At 51.0% G+C, this 19,336-nt stretch overlaps 1 protein-coding gene across 5 annotated transcripts in view; it reads left to right on the plus strand.

Moving 5' to 3' along the window:
* Positions 1–19,336, plus strand: part of ZBTB46 (zinc finger and BTB domain containing 46) — a 51,624-nt gene that overhangs the window by 26,551 nt on the left and 5,737 nt on the right. For 4 of the 5 annotated variants that reach the window (XM_061436871.1, XM_061436867.1, XM_061436870.1 and 1 more), the window contains exon 3: positions 7,177–7,461. The exons of the other annotated variant lie outside the window; for it this stretch is intronic. In XM_061436871.1, coding sequence (XP_061292855.1) covers positions 7,177–7,461 — 285 coding nt within the window. The remainder of the gene's footprint in view (positions 1–7,176; positions 7,462–19,336) is intronic. 5 annotated transcript variants of the gene reach the window in all.

Raw genomic sequence — 19,336 nt, forward strand, 5'->3', positions numbered from 1 at the left:
CTCTTCCTCTGAGATGGACGCTTGTGTGGACAGGGAGGGTCAGGGTGATCTCCTATCTCAAGGACCTGAAAAGTCCCTTTTGCCATATGAGGCGACACATTCACTGTCTTGGAGGTGAGTCCCCAGTCACCTGGGGACAGTTGGGGGACAAACAATACCAAGGTGTTTGAAGAAAACCACCACCCCTTTCCTATTGTCTCAGTGATGGTATACATTCAGCGAGCTGCACAGATTCTAACTGTAAGGTTTGAATAGTTTATTGTCTCTCTCCTGGCCATTTCATTGGGGAGACATTCACACTCAGAGAAAAGTTGAAAAAACGGACCGTGAGCCCACCTGCCACCTGAGATTCTCTATCTGCTAATGTTTTGCTGTGTTTACATGTTTATCTGTCTGATCATCCAATCTCACCTCGTTTGCACATTTCAGAGGGAGCAGCAGACAGCAGGGCCTCAGCTCAGCGTTCTCAGCCAGCTTCTCACCAGAGCCCGCATTTCTGAGGCTGGGACCCACACCTTTCATGTGCCTTTTGATGACAAAACATCCCCTCAGCCTCTGGACCCTTCCACCCATCTCATGCCAGCCTGGGGGCTACAAGCGAGCATGTCACACGGTGACCCGTTCACTGACCTGGTCATGCTCAGTCACTGCCGGAGGATCCTGGGTTGCTTCCCTCCGTAGCCGAGGGAACCTCTGGTCTGTCCAGGTGGTTGCCAACCTGTTCTCAGAGTTTGCTCCAGCCTCCATGAGAGTCCTCAGATGATTCTCTCACTGCCAAGCGGTGTTCTGTTCTCAGCTGTAACACAACTGCCGATGGACATGTAGTTGTTTGTGTGGTTTCCGGCTATGATGCTCAAGCTGCCTTGAACGTCCCAGGACGAGTCTTGGTGTGATTTGCCTTGATGCCTCCCGGACTGGGCTGTCAGGTGGTGTGTGTGCGAGGAACCAGGTAGTGGTGTGAGGCACACTTGTGCCAGTGTCACGCAGGCAGTGGTTTGGGTTCGTGTTTAAACCTTAGCCATTCTGGAGGGTGTGGGGGTGACTCCTCATGGTTTCATCTTCTCAGGGTGAGAAGTCTTCTCAGGGTTTACTAGCCTCCCCGTCTGCCTTTGAGTGGTATCTGCTCAGGGCTGTGCCTGGTGGCAGGTCTGAGCACTGGGCCATCCAGCACGCTGCACTCCGGGGATCCCACTGGCCGCAGTCCCACCCCAAAGATGAGCATCCGAGTTGACATCAACCCTCCTCCTGGGGAAGCATTTTGGCTGAGCGGACGGTCCTCCAGGTGTCTGTTTGCTTGTTAGGCATGCGTTCTGAAAACATTCTCTCAGTCTCTGACTCGTGTTTTCCAGTAACAGTGTCTTTTGAAAAGCGTACGTATTTGAAAAGGGGCTTCCCAGGTGGCACTAGTGGTAAAGAACCTGCCTGCAATGCAGGAGAACATAAGACTTGGGTTCGACCCCTGGGTCAGGAAGATCCCCTGGAGAAAGGAATGGCTACCCATTCTAGTATTCTTGCCTGGAAAATCCCATGGACAGAGGAGCCTGGAAGGCCGCAGGGTTTCAAGGTACAATGTGACTTAGCGACTGAGCACACACGCACACATTTTAAATTTTGATGAAGTCTGGTGTGTGAATTTTTTTTGTTGTTTTTCTGTGGTTCATGCTATTTGGGTCTAATCCAAGGAACCTCTGCCTCAGGTCACAAAGATTTCTCCTGTGGTTTTCCCGGAGGATTGAGTGTGACCACTGGCCTGGGGTGTGATGGATTAGCCTTCACGGTCGCCTTCTCCATGTGGTGTCCAGCTGTTCTGATATCATCTGCCCATGGAACTACCTTGCTGACTATATAGGGTTTTGTTTTTTTTTAATTAAAGCGAGTTTCTTTTATGAAGTGAAACTTTTGGATAGTGATAGAAAATGAAGTAACTTGATTTTAACATGGATAAAAAGCATGACACTTAAGAAATAATACACCTTAGACACATAAAGTAAGAATGTAAATTTTGGACAAGGTGCATAATTAGTTTTTTTAACTTTATTTTTATATTGTTCATGAGATCTAGAGAGTGTTAGGACTGAGGTCTGGTTTGAGCCGTAAGGCCTGGTCTCCGCTCTGCGGTTTTCACTTGTCCTGAAGGTTCTGCCACGTTGCTGTGTGCACAGCCGCGGATGCAGGCGCCTGTTCCCTGGACAAGAGGTGGCGGGTTGGGCTGGGTGGGGCTGGGCATCTACAGAAGGGCTGTGACAGGCAGCTGAGGAGCAGCTCTGAGAATCGTGGAGCATGAGATTTGGGGAAATCTTAGCAACCGAACGCCGGCTGTGCGCCCAGGCCCCAGTGGCGGGGTGGCCCTGCCCCCACCCCAGGCCCTGGACATGTGCCCTCTGCTTCATCATTTTTTTTTTTTTAGCGGTATCTTTATTGGTATTATGTCCATATATTTTCAGCACTGTCTTTCAAAAGATATTTCTTATTTTCTAATTTAATGGAGTGATTCAAAAACCAAAAAGTATAAAAATGTATATCATGAGTATCTTCCAGCTGTCCTTGACATTCATCTGCCTGGATGCCAACCTATCAGATCAGAAATCACTGTTAGTTATTCTTGGGTTTTTCAAGAATTTGTGAATGAAAAAGAAACGAATATATTATTTTTTCCTATTTACATTGGAAGTAGCATATTGTACACACATTGTACTTATTTTATTATTGCTAGATTTGCAGCATCAGTGCACAAAGACCTTCCTTATCTTTTTTTAAACAGGATACAGTATTCCATTATGTGGGAAGTTAAACCACACACCAATGAGAGGTAGTTGGTAGTGACAACACTTTACACATATGTACGTATATGTTTATATGTGTCTATGTGTATAGATATATACGTAGAGGTCCTTTGCAGTTCATACTGCATCATCTAATTTAATTGTCTAGAAATTCTGCTTGTTTTAATTATGATCTCTTTTCTGTTTCAGCTAAAGGTTGAGTGAAAATTTCCAACTCTTACAGTATATCACTTATAGGAAGAAGTAACAACCCTGCCCCTGTCTTCTGCTCTTGAATCCATCTTTACTTTTAACACTTGGCCTTTTACAGTTAAATGTTGATATTTTCTGTCCTGGTTGCCTTGTTTATCAGAGAGAGCTTGGCTGGGGAAGAAGCCCTGAGTGGCTTTCTGCTGGCCCGGGGGCTGGCATGGGGACATTTCTTGCCGTCACAGGTGTGTGAAAAGGCTGGACACTCTCTGTCCCTCGTCTTGGCGGCTGGTCTCCCTGTCCAGCTCCGGGCAGTGCCGCTGTGGGCTGCTGTGTCCAAGAACGGTGCTGGGGTGTCACCAGGCGGCCCGGACGGGGTCCACCGCCCACGACTAACAGCCAAGCCCAGGCGGCCATCACGTGCCTGGCTCCTGGCTTGTCAGTTTTTTAACGTCACCATTTAAGGCTTTTTTCTGAGTCACCTAGTCTAAGTTTGCCACAAAAGGCTCTTCAGAGGAGAAATGTGAGGTGAGGAGTTTCCAGGGTCGTCACTTGGTGGAGGAGCTCCAGCAGCTGAAGGAAGGACTCCCAGGGTCCTCAGATCCTCGCTCAGGAGATGTCCCTGCCCAGAGGGCACTTGGGGATAGTCCTGTCATGCATGGTTGCTGGTGGCTTGGGCTGGAGGCCTTCCCTGAAGCTCGGGTCCAAGCCTGGCGCCCCAGCTCTACCGGCTCTAGCTGGGATCCTCCTCAGAGCAGCATGAAACGTGTTCTGAGTCTAACCGGTGAATATCAAGTTACCACAGAAGCCATGCTCCTCACAGGTCCCCACCCTCCACCCCCAGGGCACTGGGGATGATTTTAGCTTTTTGATAACAGTAAGAGCCTGCTTCAAGGGTTTAAGTGACATCAGACTCTTTATCTACGAAAGGATTTGTTGCAATGTAAACAATGCTTTCAACTTCCTGTTCTGTTTGTAGAATTTCATTTTGACCTCATCTTAAATCCTTTTTTTTTTAAATCCAGCTATGGTCTAGAAGGGCCTGGAAGGGGCTCTGCTCTCCCTCCTGGTGTCTGGCTCAGCCCTGCAGGCATAAGCGCGTTTCTTGGGCCTGAGCCTCCACCTCCGGCCCCCTGTCCCCTTGCCAGGCTCCTGGCCCATCTGCCCAGCAGGAGGCTCAGGACCTGGACCCAGGGTAGGCTTCACGTGCTGCCTTCTGGGCACTTTGCTCTGCTTTCTCAATTTAACAATACATCCTAGGCCACGCTGTCCATGAGCTGACCGTTGAGGTGATGTTGGACAGTCAGGGACCCTTCGTCCTCCCCGGTCTCCTTCATGACTCCTGTCTTCAGAATAGACCCATTCCTTCCATGTTTCACTGAATGGTGCTTGCATGCATGCTAAGTTGCTCAGTCTTGTCCAATTCTTTATGACCCCATGGACTGTAGCCCACCAGGCTCCTCTGTCCATGGGATTCTCCAGGCAAGAATACTGGAGTGGGTTGCCATGCCCTCCTCCAGGGGATCTTCCCAAACCAGGGATCAAACCCATGTCTCTTATGTCTAACCTGCATTGACAGGAGGCTTCTTTACCACTAGCGCCACCTGGTCCTTATATTAGGAGATGTCCCAGGTAGGTGTCCGGCAGAAAGACTGGAGGACTTGGGAGGTAGGTGTTTCTGCTCAACCTGTCACACTGCTAGGGGCTGTGGGCTCTTCAGTGTTCCTGCGAGGACTCTAGGTGAGGTCATCGAGCTGCCACAGGTGGGCTGAGTGTGTTCCTGGGCCGGTGGTGGTGCCTTTTCTGAGTCTCTAGCATTCGTGAGAGAAATCCTCCATTGATGACTTTAATCTCCTTCACTGTCGCCCTACACCCTGTGGACCCTCGCCGCTCACCACAAGCATCCTAGGGTGGTCACCCCGGGGATGTGTCTGGCTAGAGCTCGCCAGCCCCTCCCGCCCTGCGCCCGCCCCTCCACCAACCACTGCACTGCAGCTGGAAGCCGGTTCACTGTTTCATTGCAGGTCTCACTTGCCAGACATCCTTCCCCAAAACCCAGCCTTTAGCTTTTCACATGTGGCAGGAATCTCTCAGCTTATTTTGATTTCTTTTATAATAAGCTTTTGAACTTAAATTGTTAATATAATTTCAATAAATTTTGTTTTTGAAATCTGGTGTTTTTTTAGTTTTCAGCTTGTTGTGGGCTGAATGTTTCTGTCCCCAGAATCCATATCTTGAATCCTTATGTTTGGAGGTGGGGCCAGCAAGCAAGTCCTTGGGGTAATCAGAGGCCCTCCACATACTGGCCAGGGCAAGGAGAGCGGGGAGGTGGCTGTCTGCAAGCTGGAAGCAGGCTCCCACCACCCTGTCAGTCCTGGATCCTGGCCCTTCCAGCCCCAGGAAGAAGAACCACCTAAGTCTTTTCCAGGAGCCAGGCTAAGGGAGACAGAGCTTTCATTTCAATTTATTTAATCCCTACAGTTAGTGGCTAGCAATGCAAAGTCAGTGCTGATATAAAATTGAAGAACTGGCAAAAAAAAATATAAAAAAGATTTATAGTTTGAAAAAACCAAAATATCCTTCAGAAACCTCTGTTGGCAGTAGCTGGAAGGGTCCCTGGACAGTGGCTCTGAGTGTCTGGATCCCTGGGCTAGACCCATCCAGGTGGAGGTCCCCTGTGGTGCGGCCTGGTGCCTGCTGCCCCCACTTCCCAGGTGCGTGAGGCCATGTCCATATCAGGGGCGTGATGCTCAAGTTGGTCCAAGTCTCTGATTTCCACTTGGCCCCTGCTTCCTGGATCTGAGGAGGGACCTGTCATTTCAAGGACCAGCTTGTGTGTCTGCCCCACGGCTTCACGTTTGAGGTGACCCAGTCTTCCTCCAGCGCCATCCCCCAGGACAGTGCAGGGGTGGGAGAAGCTGGCCCATCCCTCCTCCCCTACTTGCCTCTGTCTCGGGAAGGAACTAGCTTTCCTGTTTCTATTTTGATTTCTCGAGTAGCCACTTGTTCCTGGGGAGCCCTGGCCAGGCAGCAGCTCTCCCTGGGGTCCATCTGGCACCGGCCTGTCTTGAGGCACCTGCAGTCACCCCCAGATCCCCCCATCTCTCCCAGCCCCTGGCAACTCCCAGTCTCCTTCATTCTCCATGGGTTTGCCTCTTTTCACGTGAGCAGAATCAGAGGACAGTGTTTGTTTCGCTTTCACCCTATGTAACGTGTTGAGATTCATCTGCCTTGTAGCCTGTGCCAGAGCGTCACTCCTGTTTATGCTCCATCACGTTCCACTGCGTGGATGGACCACGCCCTGTTTGTCCCTCACCTGTAGGCAGGCACTCGGGCTGCCCTACCTTTGACCCTGATGGGTGCTGTCATTCTGAGCATGGACGTCCTCCTGCCAATGGGAATGTTGGCCATGAGGCCGCTCTTTTTTAAGGACCTGAGCTCCTGCACTGAGGCTACATCACTTTATATTCTTACAGCAGCCCGGGGGGCTTCAGGACCCCACGCCCCGTGGGCACCGGTAGGAGTGAGGGGCCTCCATGTGCCGAGCTGTATTTCCCTGATGACAAATGACATTGAGCACCCCCATTGGCCGTTTATGCATTTTCTCTGGACAAGTATCTGTTCAAATATCTTTGAAACTGGGGTGTCTGTCTTCTTACTGAGCTCTGAGGTTCCTGTGCAGAGTCTGGGTGGAATCTCATGTCGGGGCACAGTTTGCAGGGATTTGCTCCTGATCTGTCCTCACACTTTGCTCACGGTGTCCTTGGAGGCCTCTGAAGGTTTGATTTTGACAAAGTTCAGTTTAATCTGTTTCAGTGCTCACCTTGGTGTCACCACTGAGACTGTGGCCCAGTTCTGAGGCTGGAGCTTTCCTAAGGGTTGTATCTTTTCGGCTCTTTGATCCATTTTGACGGTTGCCCCTTATCTGAGAGATGAACGTACACAGATACTCAGAGCACACCCCTTATTCTGGGTGGGCTCCCCCCTCCCCCACCCGCCGTGTTCTGGGTTGAACCCCATCCGAAGTCTTGGCTGTGACATCACCGCTGTCCTGAGACCTCATGGCAGGACGGGATCAGACTTGATGACAAGCAGGTGGGGGCCGGGAAGCTCCTGGCTCCAGCTTTTCCTACGTTTGCGTGCTGGCTGTTCCGAAGGTCCTCGAGTCGCCTGCAAGGTCTCTAACGTGTGTCTTCCTCCCCAGACGCGGACTTGACCATCGCTGAAGCCAGCAGCTCGGACAGCCGAGGGGAGAGGCCAGAGTTCCTCGCGCATGTGGACGAGGGGCTCCTGGGAGGAGAAGGCAGCTACCTAGGCGCGCCCCTCACCCCAGAGAAGGACGACGCGTTACATCAGGCTACCGCCGTGGCCAACCTGCGGGCGGCGCTCATGAGTAAGAACAGCCTGCTGGCCCTGAAGGCGGACGTGCTCGGGGAAGACAGCTCCCTGCTGCTGGAGTACCTGCCCAAGGGCGCCCATTCCCTGTCCCGTAAGTGCCGCGGCGCCCAGAGTCGGCGGGAATGACAAGCCTCAGCCCATGATACGGTGCTGAGGGTGCCGTGCGAACGTGCGGGTCGCGATGGGTCACGGGGCCTGCGATGGGGGGCTGTCGGGGGCACTGGGAAGCAGCCGTGTGCTTCTCCGAATGTTTCATGCTTGAAGTCGAGGCGTGCGTGCGTGGTTGCTAAGTTGCTTCAGTCGTGTCCGACTCTTTGCGACCCGGTGGACCGTAGCCCGCCAGACTCCTCTGTCCATGGGATTCTCCAGGCAAGGATACCGGAGTGAGTTGCCATGCCAGGGATTGAACCCGTATCTCTTATGTCTCCTGAATTGGCAAGCGGGTTCTTTACCACTTGCGCCGCCTGGGAAGCCCTGAAATCAGGCATCTAACCCTAAACCCTTATCAGCTGACAAGTGCACCGCTGTGCCTGGCCGAGGACGGGTGCCAGGGCGGTCTCCGGACGGCCGAACTCTGGCTCCCTCTGCTGGCCACGCCCCGCCGGCACCGCCTCGTCCTGCCTGGGGCGTGGCCAGCGTGCGGATCCCCTTTCTCCGGGCAGTGCTGCTGCCCCCGCCTCAGATGTGGAAAGGATTTGGGTGTTGTGCTTACACCTTAAATGTCTCCTGCTGAATTCCAGTTGCTCGGAAGCAAATGACGGAGTGACCCAAGAAGCCCATAAGGTACAGCGGTGCTGGCTGAGCCCCCGAGGGGGGTGCCAGCCTGGGCGGGAGCTGCTTCCCCTAGGCTCAGGTGCTCTGAACATCCCCTGTCCTGGGTGCGCAGGGGACCGTGACTATGTCTCCAGCCACCCTGGTAGGTTGGTGTCTGTGAGGAAGAGCCAGGTGTGGCCCTGTTTCCCTTTTCGGGGCAGGATGACACACCCCAGAAAGGGCAGTGCTGAATGCAGAGGGTGTGGGCAAGGGGCCGGTCCAGGGTCCTACAGTCCAAGTGTGTGTGGCTGGCGGGGCCATGCGTGGTCCCTGAGCACCACTGAAAGAAGCAAAGGAAAAGCTGCAGCTGGTTTTGGGCATCAGTGGAGTGTCTTTAATTTTCACTCTAATTTTAAAAACAATATCTTCACAACTTTGCTTTCACGGGCACCAAAATATCCTGAGTATCTGTGATGGAAATTGCTTGTGGCTAATAAAGACCGATGTGGAGAGCAGCGTGCCCCTTCTCATTGCTTCTCCTGCCAGAGTCCGAGGAAGGTAGTTGTTGGGGCTGTCGAAGAACCTGGCTGTGAAGTCAGACCCAGGGCTGAATCCCCCAAGGCTGATGAACACACTTTTGAAAATATGTTTAGGTCTCACTTCTTTGCATCTGAGAAATGGGAATAGTGTCACTTATACAGCTGTTGTGAATATAAAACATGGACGCATAAACCAAGTCAGTCTGACAAACACTCCCCAACGTCAGTCCATTTCCCCGCTCAGGTCAAACCTTGAATGTGTTGGCAAAAACCGGTAGTTGAGGAAGTGGTCCCAGGGCGTTTGCAGCATCTGGGGTTTAGAGTTGGCAAGTTCACAGGAGCTGAAAGGATAGCTGGCAGCTTTGTGGGTGCCGTGGCAGGAGCAGCTTGGGGTAGGGTGTGGGGAGGTGGGGGCATCCCCTGCAGGGCAGTACATTTGTTCTGGCTTTTTTGGGGTTCTCCTAGTTGGTGTGTGAACCTCGTGTGTCAGAGGCCCCAGGAGGTGGGGGCAGCCCCTCTGTGCTGAACCATGTGGTCACAGGAGGGATGGGCCTGTCCCCTGTTCAGATGGAGAGTCCCTCCAGGGTGCCACCCAGCACGGGCCTGAGCCCCCGGAGACCACCACCCTGGGCAGCATGGGATGGCGTGTGCGCTGTGGACCTAAAAACACATTGGAAGGGAAGCATGGCTTCACACTGGGCACCACTGATAGCAATGCAGAGACACACAGAGGCCACCATGCTTCATCCAGGGAGGCCCAGAAGGAAGATGGGGCCCTGTGCCGCGGTGCTGGGAGTCCCTCATTCCTGGTCTGGTATGAGGGGGCTGTAGGGTCTCTTTCCCGACTCTAACCCCCAGGCTCCTCGAGGTGCTTGTTAATGAGATTTTTCTGGGCCTAAGCCTTCTGTGATGTTGGGGGATTTGTTGGGCTGACATCCCAGCAGCCGTAGCTCATGGCTGGAGCAGCTGGGGGAGGGCACGTCTTCATCATGGTGTCTGACGAGGGTGGCTCCATGGTATGCGGTGTGCTGAGTGGGACTCCTGGGCCCTGTCAGGTCGTCCCAGTCTCCAGAGGGGAGCCCTGTGGTCAGTGTGGCCTGCTGGACACGCAGTGTTGCAGAAGGAAGGGGTGGTATCAGCACATGTTTAATTAAGAGAACCATCAGATCTGCAGGCGATGCCTAGCAGTGACTGAAGGCCCTTTCTGGACAGTTCTGGAGCCTCCAAGAAAACTGAGTTCAGTTGTTCTCCCAGACCTGATCACATCTGGCTTGGCAGTTAAGCTCCACAGATGGTTTCGTTGGTGGATCTCCACTGTTTAACTGATTTCTCTGCGAGAGGACTTGTGTACTTTTCATTTTGCTTCAGTTTAAGTTGATTTTTTTTTTTTTTTTTTGCTTTTATTATGTTTGCAGTAGGAGGCTGACATCCCATTGGTTAAAAGTCTCTGTTCACTGAATAGAAACCATGGCAAGCACCTCTGTGGTGCCAAACGTGCTGTTTCCTGAGCTGTGTTTGTGGGTGTGTGTTGATCCGGGAGGGACTTTGAAAAATGCCATGAGAACACAAGTAACCTTTATTTCTTGGGAACGAACTGGAGATGAAGCAGCTGCTCTGGTCACTGGAGGCCGAGGCCCGAGGGCAATGCTTCCCCAACCTCCTAGAAACCCCAACGTCCTGTGCATGTCGCCGTCGTGGCTACTGGGAACACACGAGTGTCTATCTCCTCACAGCGGTGGCGGTGCTGTCCTGTCTCTATGGAAGGATGTGCTCCTACAGGAGAGAATGCAGACCTGGGTTGGCAGCAGGCGAGGTCTACCCTGGACGGCCAGCCACAGGCGCCCCGCCCACATTTCTCCGTGCACTGCCCCTGGTGTCGGTCAGGGAAGCAGCTGGGTTTTGTTCTGACTGTGGTTTAAAGAATATTTCCTTCTGGTATTTACATGAATTAAGGACCTTCACTTGAGTCTGGCTTAATATGGGACCTTAAACACTCGCCTATGTATGAAAGGGCATTTGACTTAGGTATTACCACCCTTATAGGTAAATAGCTAGGTTCACACACCTAGAAGGACTTTCTAGAAGAGCCTCGCTCCAGGCAATGTTGGGCATGTGGTGTATCCTTGCCGCGGGTTCTGACTTTCTGGATAGAATACCCCGTCGTAGCCAGACCACCCCCCAGACAAGGCACATGCGGAGACCCAGATGCTTGGGAGTGGTGAGCAGATAGAAACCTCGTCCAGTGAGACCCAGGCCTCATGACATGGCAGCGTGTGGCTCAGTGCAGGATGGCCAAGGACAACACTCCCCGAACTCTCCACGGCCTGCCAGCTGGTGTCCGTTCACGCGGGTGAGACTCCTTTCCTGTGTCCCCAGGACCTGGCACCAGCCCAAGTCACCTCCCTCCGGCCCCTTCGCCCTCCTGCACTCAGAGCCCCGGATGCCCGCTCTGGTGACCGGCCAGACGGAGCCCAGGGAGCCGGCCGCCTCCCAGCCCAGGTAAGACGCGAGGGCTGCCGGCCAGATGCCTGTCCACTGGGCACATCCCCATGGGCCCAGTGCCCAGAACCCACATGCAGCATGTCCTGGGTGAGCCTATGTGGTCGTGGCTGCTTTCCATCCACCCTCTGCCCCACAATCCCCTCGGCCCCGTGTCACTCAGGGTGATGCAGATGTCGGCTTTGCAGTAATAGTTGCAACATTTGTGACATTAAATCAGCTTTGATATTCAAATTACAATGCTTCTAAGGGGCAATTTTCTCCAGTGTACAGACTCCTACAGCAGTGGGTTAAAAGCCCTGAGCAGTGCTGGTTGGTCTCAAGCGGGTTTTGCTGCGGTGCTGGCTGCTGTGTGTCTGTTACCAGGCATCTGAGACCCACTTCCTATGTCTCAGGTAGTTATTTAAAGACAGGTCTGTTAGGTTCCGGTATTTCCCTGAAGAAAAAATCTTCAAGGAGGGAGAGTTTAAGCACATGTTTTGTAATTTGAAATAAATCAAATGCTATTTCTGTGCATTTGAAACCAGAATGTTTCAGTGGGAGGAGCTGGTGTTGTGCTGATGTGGATTTTTCGCATGTCCGCTCAGGCTTCCTTTCTGGAAGTGTGATGGTCATCCTGTGGTGGCTGGTCGGGGACCCGGTGAGCAGGTACACGCCTCTGTGCTACTGTCTCCCCAAGTCGGCCACGTCCTCATGGCCCATAACTCATCTGTCTCTCCTAGGTCAACACCCCCGGACCTAGAGGCCTGAGCTGAGGGACTGGCCCCTCCGGAGGTGATTCCAGCTGGGGCTTGAGGTTTCCACAGGCTCTACCGGCCTAGCCAGGATGACCGGGGTGTCCTTTTGGCTCATTGTATGGCCAGGAGCACTTTCACAGCCTGGGTGGACTTGCCTAGGGCTCCACCCTGAAGTCGGATAAGGAGCCCCAAGAGATGGACACCTGTGGACGATGGGTTTTGAGGCTGCCAGACTGGAACAGGCATTTGGTACATGGGGGTGGACCTGGGTATGGGCCTCTCTGATGCAGGCAGCCTGGCATTGGGTCCAGGTGGCCAGTGGTGATGGCAGAGCCACACATAGACACACACACACACACACACACACACACACACACATACACATCCTGGGGAGTCATCAGGGCAGGTGGGACTTGAAGGCTGCAGTCCTTGAGGGACAGAAAAATCTGTAGAAAAGAATCCAGTGAATCTGCTGGAACTGAAAATACCAAGTGTAAGGTTGAGGATGCGTGAGTAGTGTAGAGCAGTCAGTACCACCCGAGACAGGGCACGGGACTGGAAGATAGTGATGGACAGGATCCAGCTTAAACTTGGGGAAAAAGCATGGGGACAAGCACAGACACACTGAGGAACAGTGAGAATGTCCAGTGCATGTGCACTGGGGCCCAGAGGAGAGAAAACAGAGTGGAGCAGTGTCAGGAGAGACAACAGAGAATGTTCCCAAACTGATGATGGAAGACATCCTTCCACAGATTCAGGAAGCTCAGGGAACCAAAGCAGAACGACACCAAAATAAAACAACCACCAAACACCCAAACTGGGCACACTGCTGTCATACTATTGAAAACCAAAGACAAAAATAGAAACCTTGGAAGCAGCCTGAGAAACGAGAACATTAAAAGGAACAACATCAAGACTGATGTCTGACTTTGCAACAGAAACAATGCCGCTAGTCTCTAGGGCGCTGCAGAAACTCCGAGACCAGAATCCTATAGCCAGCAGATGTACCCCTCACAGACCAGGGCCACATGAAGACAATGTCTGCCAGAGAAACAGAAAGCAGGGGCTGCACTGTCACCCAACAGGAAAGACTGGAGAACAGCCTCTGTAGAAAGACTGTGAGCATTTAAAGCAAAGTTTATGGCTCTTTGTGGGATTTTTGACTCAAGTAGCAGAGTAACACGTGGCATGAACAGCTCAAATGGTGGGAGGGTGGGCAACTGTGGGGTCTGAATGAGTCTCGCCTTCTCTACGAAGTCTCAACAAACACTGACAAAAATCATCGTGTAAAGCTCAAAGACTTATGAAGAGAAAAGTGGAATAGTACTTGATTGATTTCAAAAAATGGTAAGCAGGGAAGGTTAAAGCAACAAAAAGCATAAAAGGACAAATCGAACATACGTAGCAAGATGCAAACAGCACCCAGATACACCAATAGTCCTGTTATTACCAACATATTGAACACTACGGGAAAAAGAAAGGATTACCAGCCTGCTTTTCAAAGAAAATCTGTTGTTTGTAGATAACATGTGTTACAGATAAGAACACAGAAAGGTTTAAAGCAAAGAATTTAAAGAAGGCTGAGCACCGAAGAATTGATGCTTTTGAATTGTGGTGCTGGATGAGACTCCTGAGAGTCCCTTGGACTGCAAGGAGATCAGACCAGTCAATCCTAAAGGAAATTAGCCCTGAATATTCATTGGAAGGACTGATACTGAAGCTGAAGCGCCAGTACTTTGGCCATCTGATGTGAAGAGCCGATTCATTGGAAAAGACCCTAATGCTGGAAAAGATTGAGGGCAGGAGGAGAAGGGGGAGACAGTATGAGATGGTTGAATGGCATCACCAACTCAATGGACATGAGTTTGAGCAAACTCCAAGAGATAGAGAGGACAGAGGAGCCTGGCTTGCTGCAGTCCCTGGCATTGCAAAGAGTTGAACACAACTGAGTGACTGAACAACAACAAAAAGATAAAAAAGAGAAACCAAGGAAACACCAGCCTAAAAAGGTTTATCGGTATCAAACAAAGTGAAATGCGGAAGGGTGTTGCTCCAGAGGCTGCTACACAGGACAAGAGAGTCATTTCAGAGGGAAATGCGAATATTGGATGTACAGGTTGGGGTTTTAGATATATGGAGTGAAAGCTGACAGCTTTGAAAGGAGGAAGAAAGAAGTCCACAGTTAGAGCGGGGATTTTTAACAGATTTCCTCGGTAATTGATAGATCAGCAGACAGAATATCAGCAAGGATGGAGAAGATTTGAACACAATTTTCAAATATTAACCTGGAATAAACCCACTGAGTCACAAGATGCTGCTCTTTTCCTATATGTTGGACTCAGCTTGCTATTTTGTTCAGGAGTTTTGCATCTTTGTTCAGAGAAATATTGGCTTGTAACAACATGGTCAACCAAGTCATACATCACACCAAACAAGTGCATAAACTTTCCAAGTGCACAGGAAACATTTACAAATAGACCAAGCAGGAATGTAATGGAAATCTAAGCAAATGTTAAACAGTGAACTCATACAGAGTGTGTGCTCTAATCTCAGTGAAGTTAAATTTTAAAAATCAGCAGCAGAAAGATACTAGAGTAAGTCACAATGGAAATTACAAAATATTTTGAACTGAATGATAATGAAAATATGACACATCAAAACGTGTAGGTTACATCTAAAGTCCTATTTAAGGGAAATTTATAGCTCTTGCACTTATTAAAAAATAAAGTAAGTTTAATTTGAGAAGTCAGGAGGGAGAAAAGAATAGAAAATTAAACCCACAGAAAGCAGAGGGAGTGAAACAGAGAGCAGATGTCAATGAAATAAAAAGCAGATGGACAACAGAAAAATGAACCAATCCAAACACCAATACATTGAAAGATTAGTAAAACAAACTCCTATCACGGTGATCAGTAAGAAGAGAGGAAAGCTGATTGTCAATAATAGGTATAAAAAAATCATTACTAAGATACTAAAGATGTTAGAATGATAATAAGGGAACATCGTGAACAATTTTGTGCTAATACATTTGACAAGTTGGAGGAAATGGGCAAATTTCCTGAAAAAACAGTATATCAAACAGAGCATTTTAGGATGCCCCAGGGCCGTCGGTGGGTGGAGGGAGCAGGCTTAGACTGGCTGCTCTGAACCAAATCGGCAATGCTGGGACATAGAGCCATCCCTGGTCTGGCCACGGGGTGATCATGGAGGGGACCATGACCCAAATTTGAGAGCTGGTAGAGGAGAACGGGGGTGGCTCTGGGGTGGTCAGTATGAAAGCTGTGCTCACGGGCAGTTTATTTACCTTCTCTTGAAATCCCTCCCTCACGAGGAGGGCAGCCCCGGCCAAGTCACAGGCCCCAGATGCTGCAGAATACAGAAATTGGGGGAGGGATTAACACAGTCATTGGAGATCAGAAGAGGAGAGAGCAGATGCCCAGCCTGGCAGCAGGCAAGAGGGATAGGCAAAGAGGCCGTGGACGAGGGTCTGAGCAGACTCTGATGGGGAAGCTGAGGTGGGTGGAGTTCTCAATATGTGGATCTGGGCACTTCCCTGGTGGTGCAGTGGTTAAGACTCTGCACTTCCAATGCAGGGGGCGCGAGTTTGATATCTGAAATGGTTCTGGAATGTTTCCTGGTCAGTGAGTTTACCGCAAGTCTGATTCTCTGCAGGGCTGAGCGGAGACGTGGCTTCCTCTAACACTGCTTCACTGAGTGGTACTTTTGTAGATACATTTCTGCAAAACTGTAGCCCCGTGTTATTGAACTTCATACTTTAGATAATCTGGTGCCAAGTTCTGACCTCGCTTCCTCATTTTCAAGCTTGCCATTCGCCTTGTCCACTTAATTCCAGGCAAAAGGGCTCTGTTTTCAGGGTGGATTGGTAGAGAGTGTCTGTTTCAATTTGATGCTATCTGTGTTTTTTCATTTTTTTCAATTACGTTTTCACTGTTTGCATTTTTAAGACTTTATTGGTATTTATGAGAATCAAACTCCATGATGTATAAAGGTGTTCTAAGATACATAGGCTGTAAACTACAAGTTACGAAAGTGTTAGCTTCTTTCCTGTACAGTTATTTTAATTACAGCAGTCAATGAACATTTTTCTCAGCAGTGTTCATGAAACTAGTGGGTTTCATGGTGCCCCCCACAAAGACACGTGCATGTCCTAATTCCTGGGATCTGTGAATGTGACCCTATTTGGGAAAAGGTCTTCCAGACTTAATTAAGGATTTTAAGATAAGCTCTCCGTGGAATATCCAGTTGGTCCTAAATCCAGTGACCAGTGTCCTTATAAGAGACAGATGAGGAGACAGACACAGAGGAGCTGCTACAAGAAGACGGAAGCAGAGACTGGAGGGAGGTGCTGCAAGCCCAGAGAACTGGAGCCCCAGGAGCTGGAAGAGGCAGGAAGGACCCTCCCCTGGAGCCTTGGGAGGGAGTGCAGCCCAGCGACACCTTGACCTCAGGCATCTGTCCTCCAAGATAGAAACAACAGGTGTCTGATGCTTTAAGATGCCCAGATTGTTGACATTTATATTAGCAGGCAACTAATAGGTTAAGAAACCACAAAATGCATCATCGTGGGTAGGTTCAGTGTGCCTGGGGATGGGGGTCACATGTTTGTGCAACTAAATTGTTTTTCTAGGGGAAAAATACAGCACTTGTGTACAGAGATAAGTATTTTTTCTAACATGTAGGTCTGGATTGTTAAATGCAAGCTAGAATGAATAACTCAAATTTTAATTTTTATGTTTATAGAAGCAGAATAGAAAGTCTAAAATAACTCAGAAAGGTTATTTGAAATAAAACAACCTAAAAGCTGTCTCCTTGCGCTCCTTTTCCATCTCAGAGCAGGTAGCCCACTTGCTGTGTTCCATGCAATGTGAAAACTGGTTTGGTGCTGGGCACCAAATAGCCCAGAAGCCCATGTGGGTGGCTGTGTTGCTACTGCCTCATCGAGGGGTGGGTTAGGCTGGGCCTGGTGCTCAGATGGGAAGAGAGACATGGAGTGGGAGGTTTTCCTCCTTGGGAGCTGCCAGGTGTGGCCTGTCCAGATGTGCCAGGCTGGGTGCCCTCCCCTCTGTCCTATCTTGGACCCTCACCTGGACCCACCTGTCCAATGGCCCTCTGTGTGGGGCTGGAGCCCTGCTCAGGAAGGGCTGCTTCCTCTAGGGTCCAAGAGCTGCCGAATGCTCTGGTTGTGCCTGCGTCTGAGACCCGGGCCTACAGCTTTGCCGGGAGCAGTACTGCTAACAGTGGTAACCACGGTCTGTGTCGCGTGTACAGAGAGTAGCCTTGGCCCTCTGAGCCAGTATGGACCATGGCCTTGGCCCCTGGTGCACACAGGGCCTGACAGCAGGCGCAGCCGCTTCTCAGGATTTCTCTCCAGGGGCAAAGGTTCTCTAGTAGGCATCTTATTGAGGCACTGTTTGCAAGGGTAAAAAAAATAGAAACAACTTCCATATTTGTTGAATAAATAGTGATGTAGCCGCACACTTAAGAACCTACAGTTAAGAATCATACCGTGAAAATGTAGTTCACAGATGTTATTGTGGCCCCCTGTGTGAAGGGACAGTGAATGGTGACTGTTCACGCCTCTCACTGCCTGGTTTCACCCACTTCCCTCCCAGCGCCTTCCCGTCCACCCTAGCTACCAGCCACACACATGTCAGAAGTTTCTAGACGTGAGAAAATGCCTTACTTTTTAGCACGGGCTTGGATGCTGAGAGAGGCCTGGTGGCCATGCCCAGGTTTGGTGGACAGTGGAGCCCCTCTATGTGTACAGACATGGGCAGGCGGTGAGCCCGGGGGTGGCATGGATTCTGAGCTGTGATGACGTCCACACAGCCCATCTTGGGGCTGTGATGGCCTCCCCTGGTGAAGCTGTCGGCCTGTGCATGGACAGGGGTCATCCTGGGCAGTGTGTCCCTGGTGTCTGACTCCATGGGGTGCGGGAGATGACAGAGGGAGAGTGCGGGTCCATGAGGTCAGCCAGGCTCCCAGCAGGCCCTGCGGACAGTCTCACTGACCGTGTTCTGGGAAATAAAGGCATCTGGCTGCTTGATTATTTAGATGCCCTTTAAGATGTCTCAGGAGAAAATCTATGGCTTGATTTTTGTTGTTGTTTAGTCGCTCAGTCGTGTCCGATTCTGCAACCCCATGGACTGCAGCACGCCAGGCTTCCCTGTCCTTCACCATCTCCCGGAGCTTGTTCAAACTCATGTCCATTGAATCGGCAGTGCCATCCAACCATCTCATTCTCTGTCGTCCCCTTTTCCTCCTGCCTTCAATCTTTCCCAGCATCAGGGTCTTTTCCAATGAGTTGGCTCTTCGCATCAGGTGGCCAAAGTATTGGAGCTTCAGCTTCAGCATCAGTCCTTCTAATGAGTATTCAGGATTGATTTCCTTTAGGATTGACTGGTTTGGTCTCCTTGCAGTCCAAGGAACTCTCAAGTCTTCTCCAACACTACAGTTTGAAAGCATCAGTTCTTCTATGCTTGGCCTTTATGGTCCATCTCTCACATCCATACGTGACTACTGGAAAAACCATAGCTTAGACTATACGGACCTTTGTCAGAAAAGTAACAGCTTGTTTAAGAAGCAAAATAAAATGTCCTGCTCCCTGTTGCCTGGTGTGTTTCAGGGCCTGGTGTGTTTCAGGGTGTTTCAGGGCCAACACCCACTTCCCTATGCTCGTGGAGACATAGGCGTGTCCAGGGCCTCTGGACTCGGTGTTGCCATCCTGCACCATCCCCTGGGCGTCATTTCTGTGGCGACCCACCTGGGGCCAGGGCCTGAGAAGCAGAATGGATGGGTGGCTTGGGGCACCCCTCATGGAGATGGCGGCAAGGGCTCTGATCCATGTGATATGCTAGGTGGCCTGGGATTGGGGAAACTGGGCTGGATGGAGCCGTTCTGTCACGTGTCCAGCAGCCTGGCCGACTGTCTTGGGCGAGAGAGGCCAGCTTCAGTCACCGTAGTTTCCCCAGCTTCTCCTCGCCCTGCTAGCTGTGTCATGCTGTGGCCACTGGCTTCTCGTCTGCTTCCCTCTGGTGCCTCCAGGGGCAGCCGTGATCATGGCTGGGCCCTGCTGAGTGCGGGTATTTGGCAGGGTCTGACAAGGGGTCCTGCTGCTGCTGGTATTCATTCCACCTGCCTGCCTTTGGCCTGATGGTCAGGACCCTTGGTCTGTCCCTTGCGTGCTGGTGCTGGGGTGCAGTGGATGAGTGTTGTGGGTGGCTTGAGGGCCAGGGGGCTTATTCCAGACACCTGAGACTGATGTCCATCCTGGGCTCCCCTCCTGGGAGGAAGTGCCACCAAGGACTTGGGAGGGCCTCCCAGCAACCCTGGTGAGCTCGGGTGAGCGACCCAGGAGCCATGGGTCTGGGTACGGGGTGCCCCTTGGCTCAGGGAGGTGACTGTGGTGTCTGCGACT

This window comes from Bos javanicus, chromosome 13 (genome assembly GCF_032452875.1).
Source record: "Bos javanicus breed banteng chromosome 13, ARS-OSU_banteng_1.0, whole genome shotgun sequence".
In the NCBI taxonomy this organism is placed as follows: domain Eukaryota; kingdom Metazoa; phylum Chordata; class Mammalia; order Artiodactyla; family Bovidae; genus Bos; species Bos javanicus.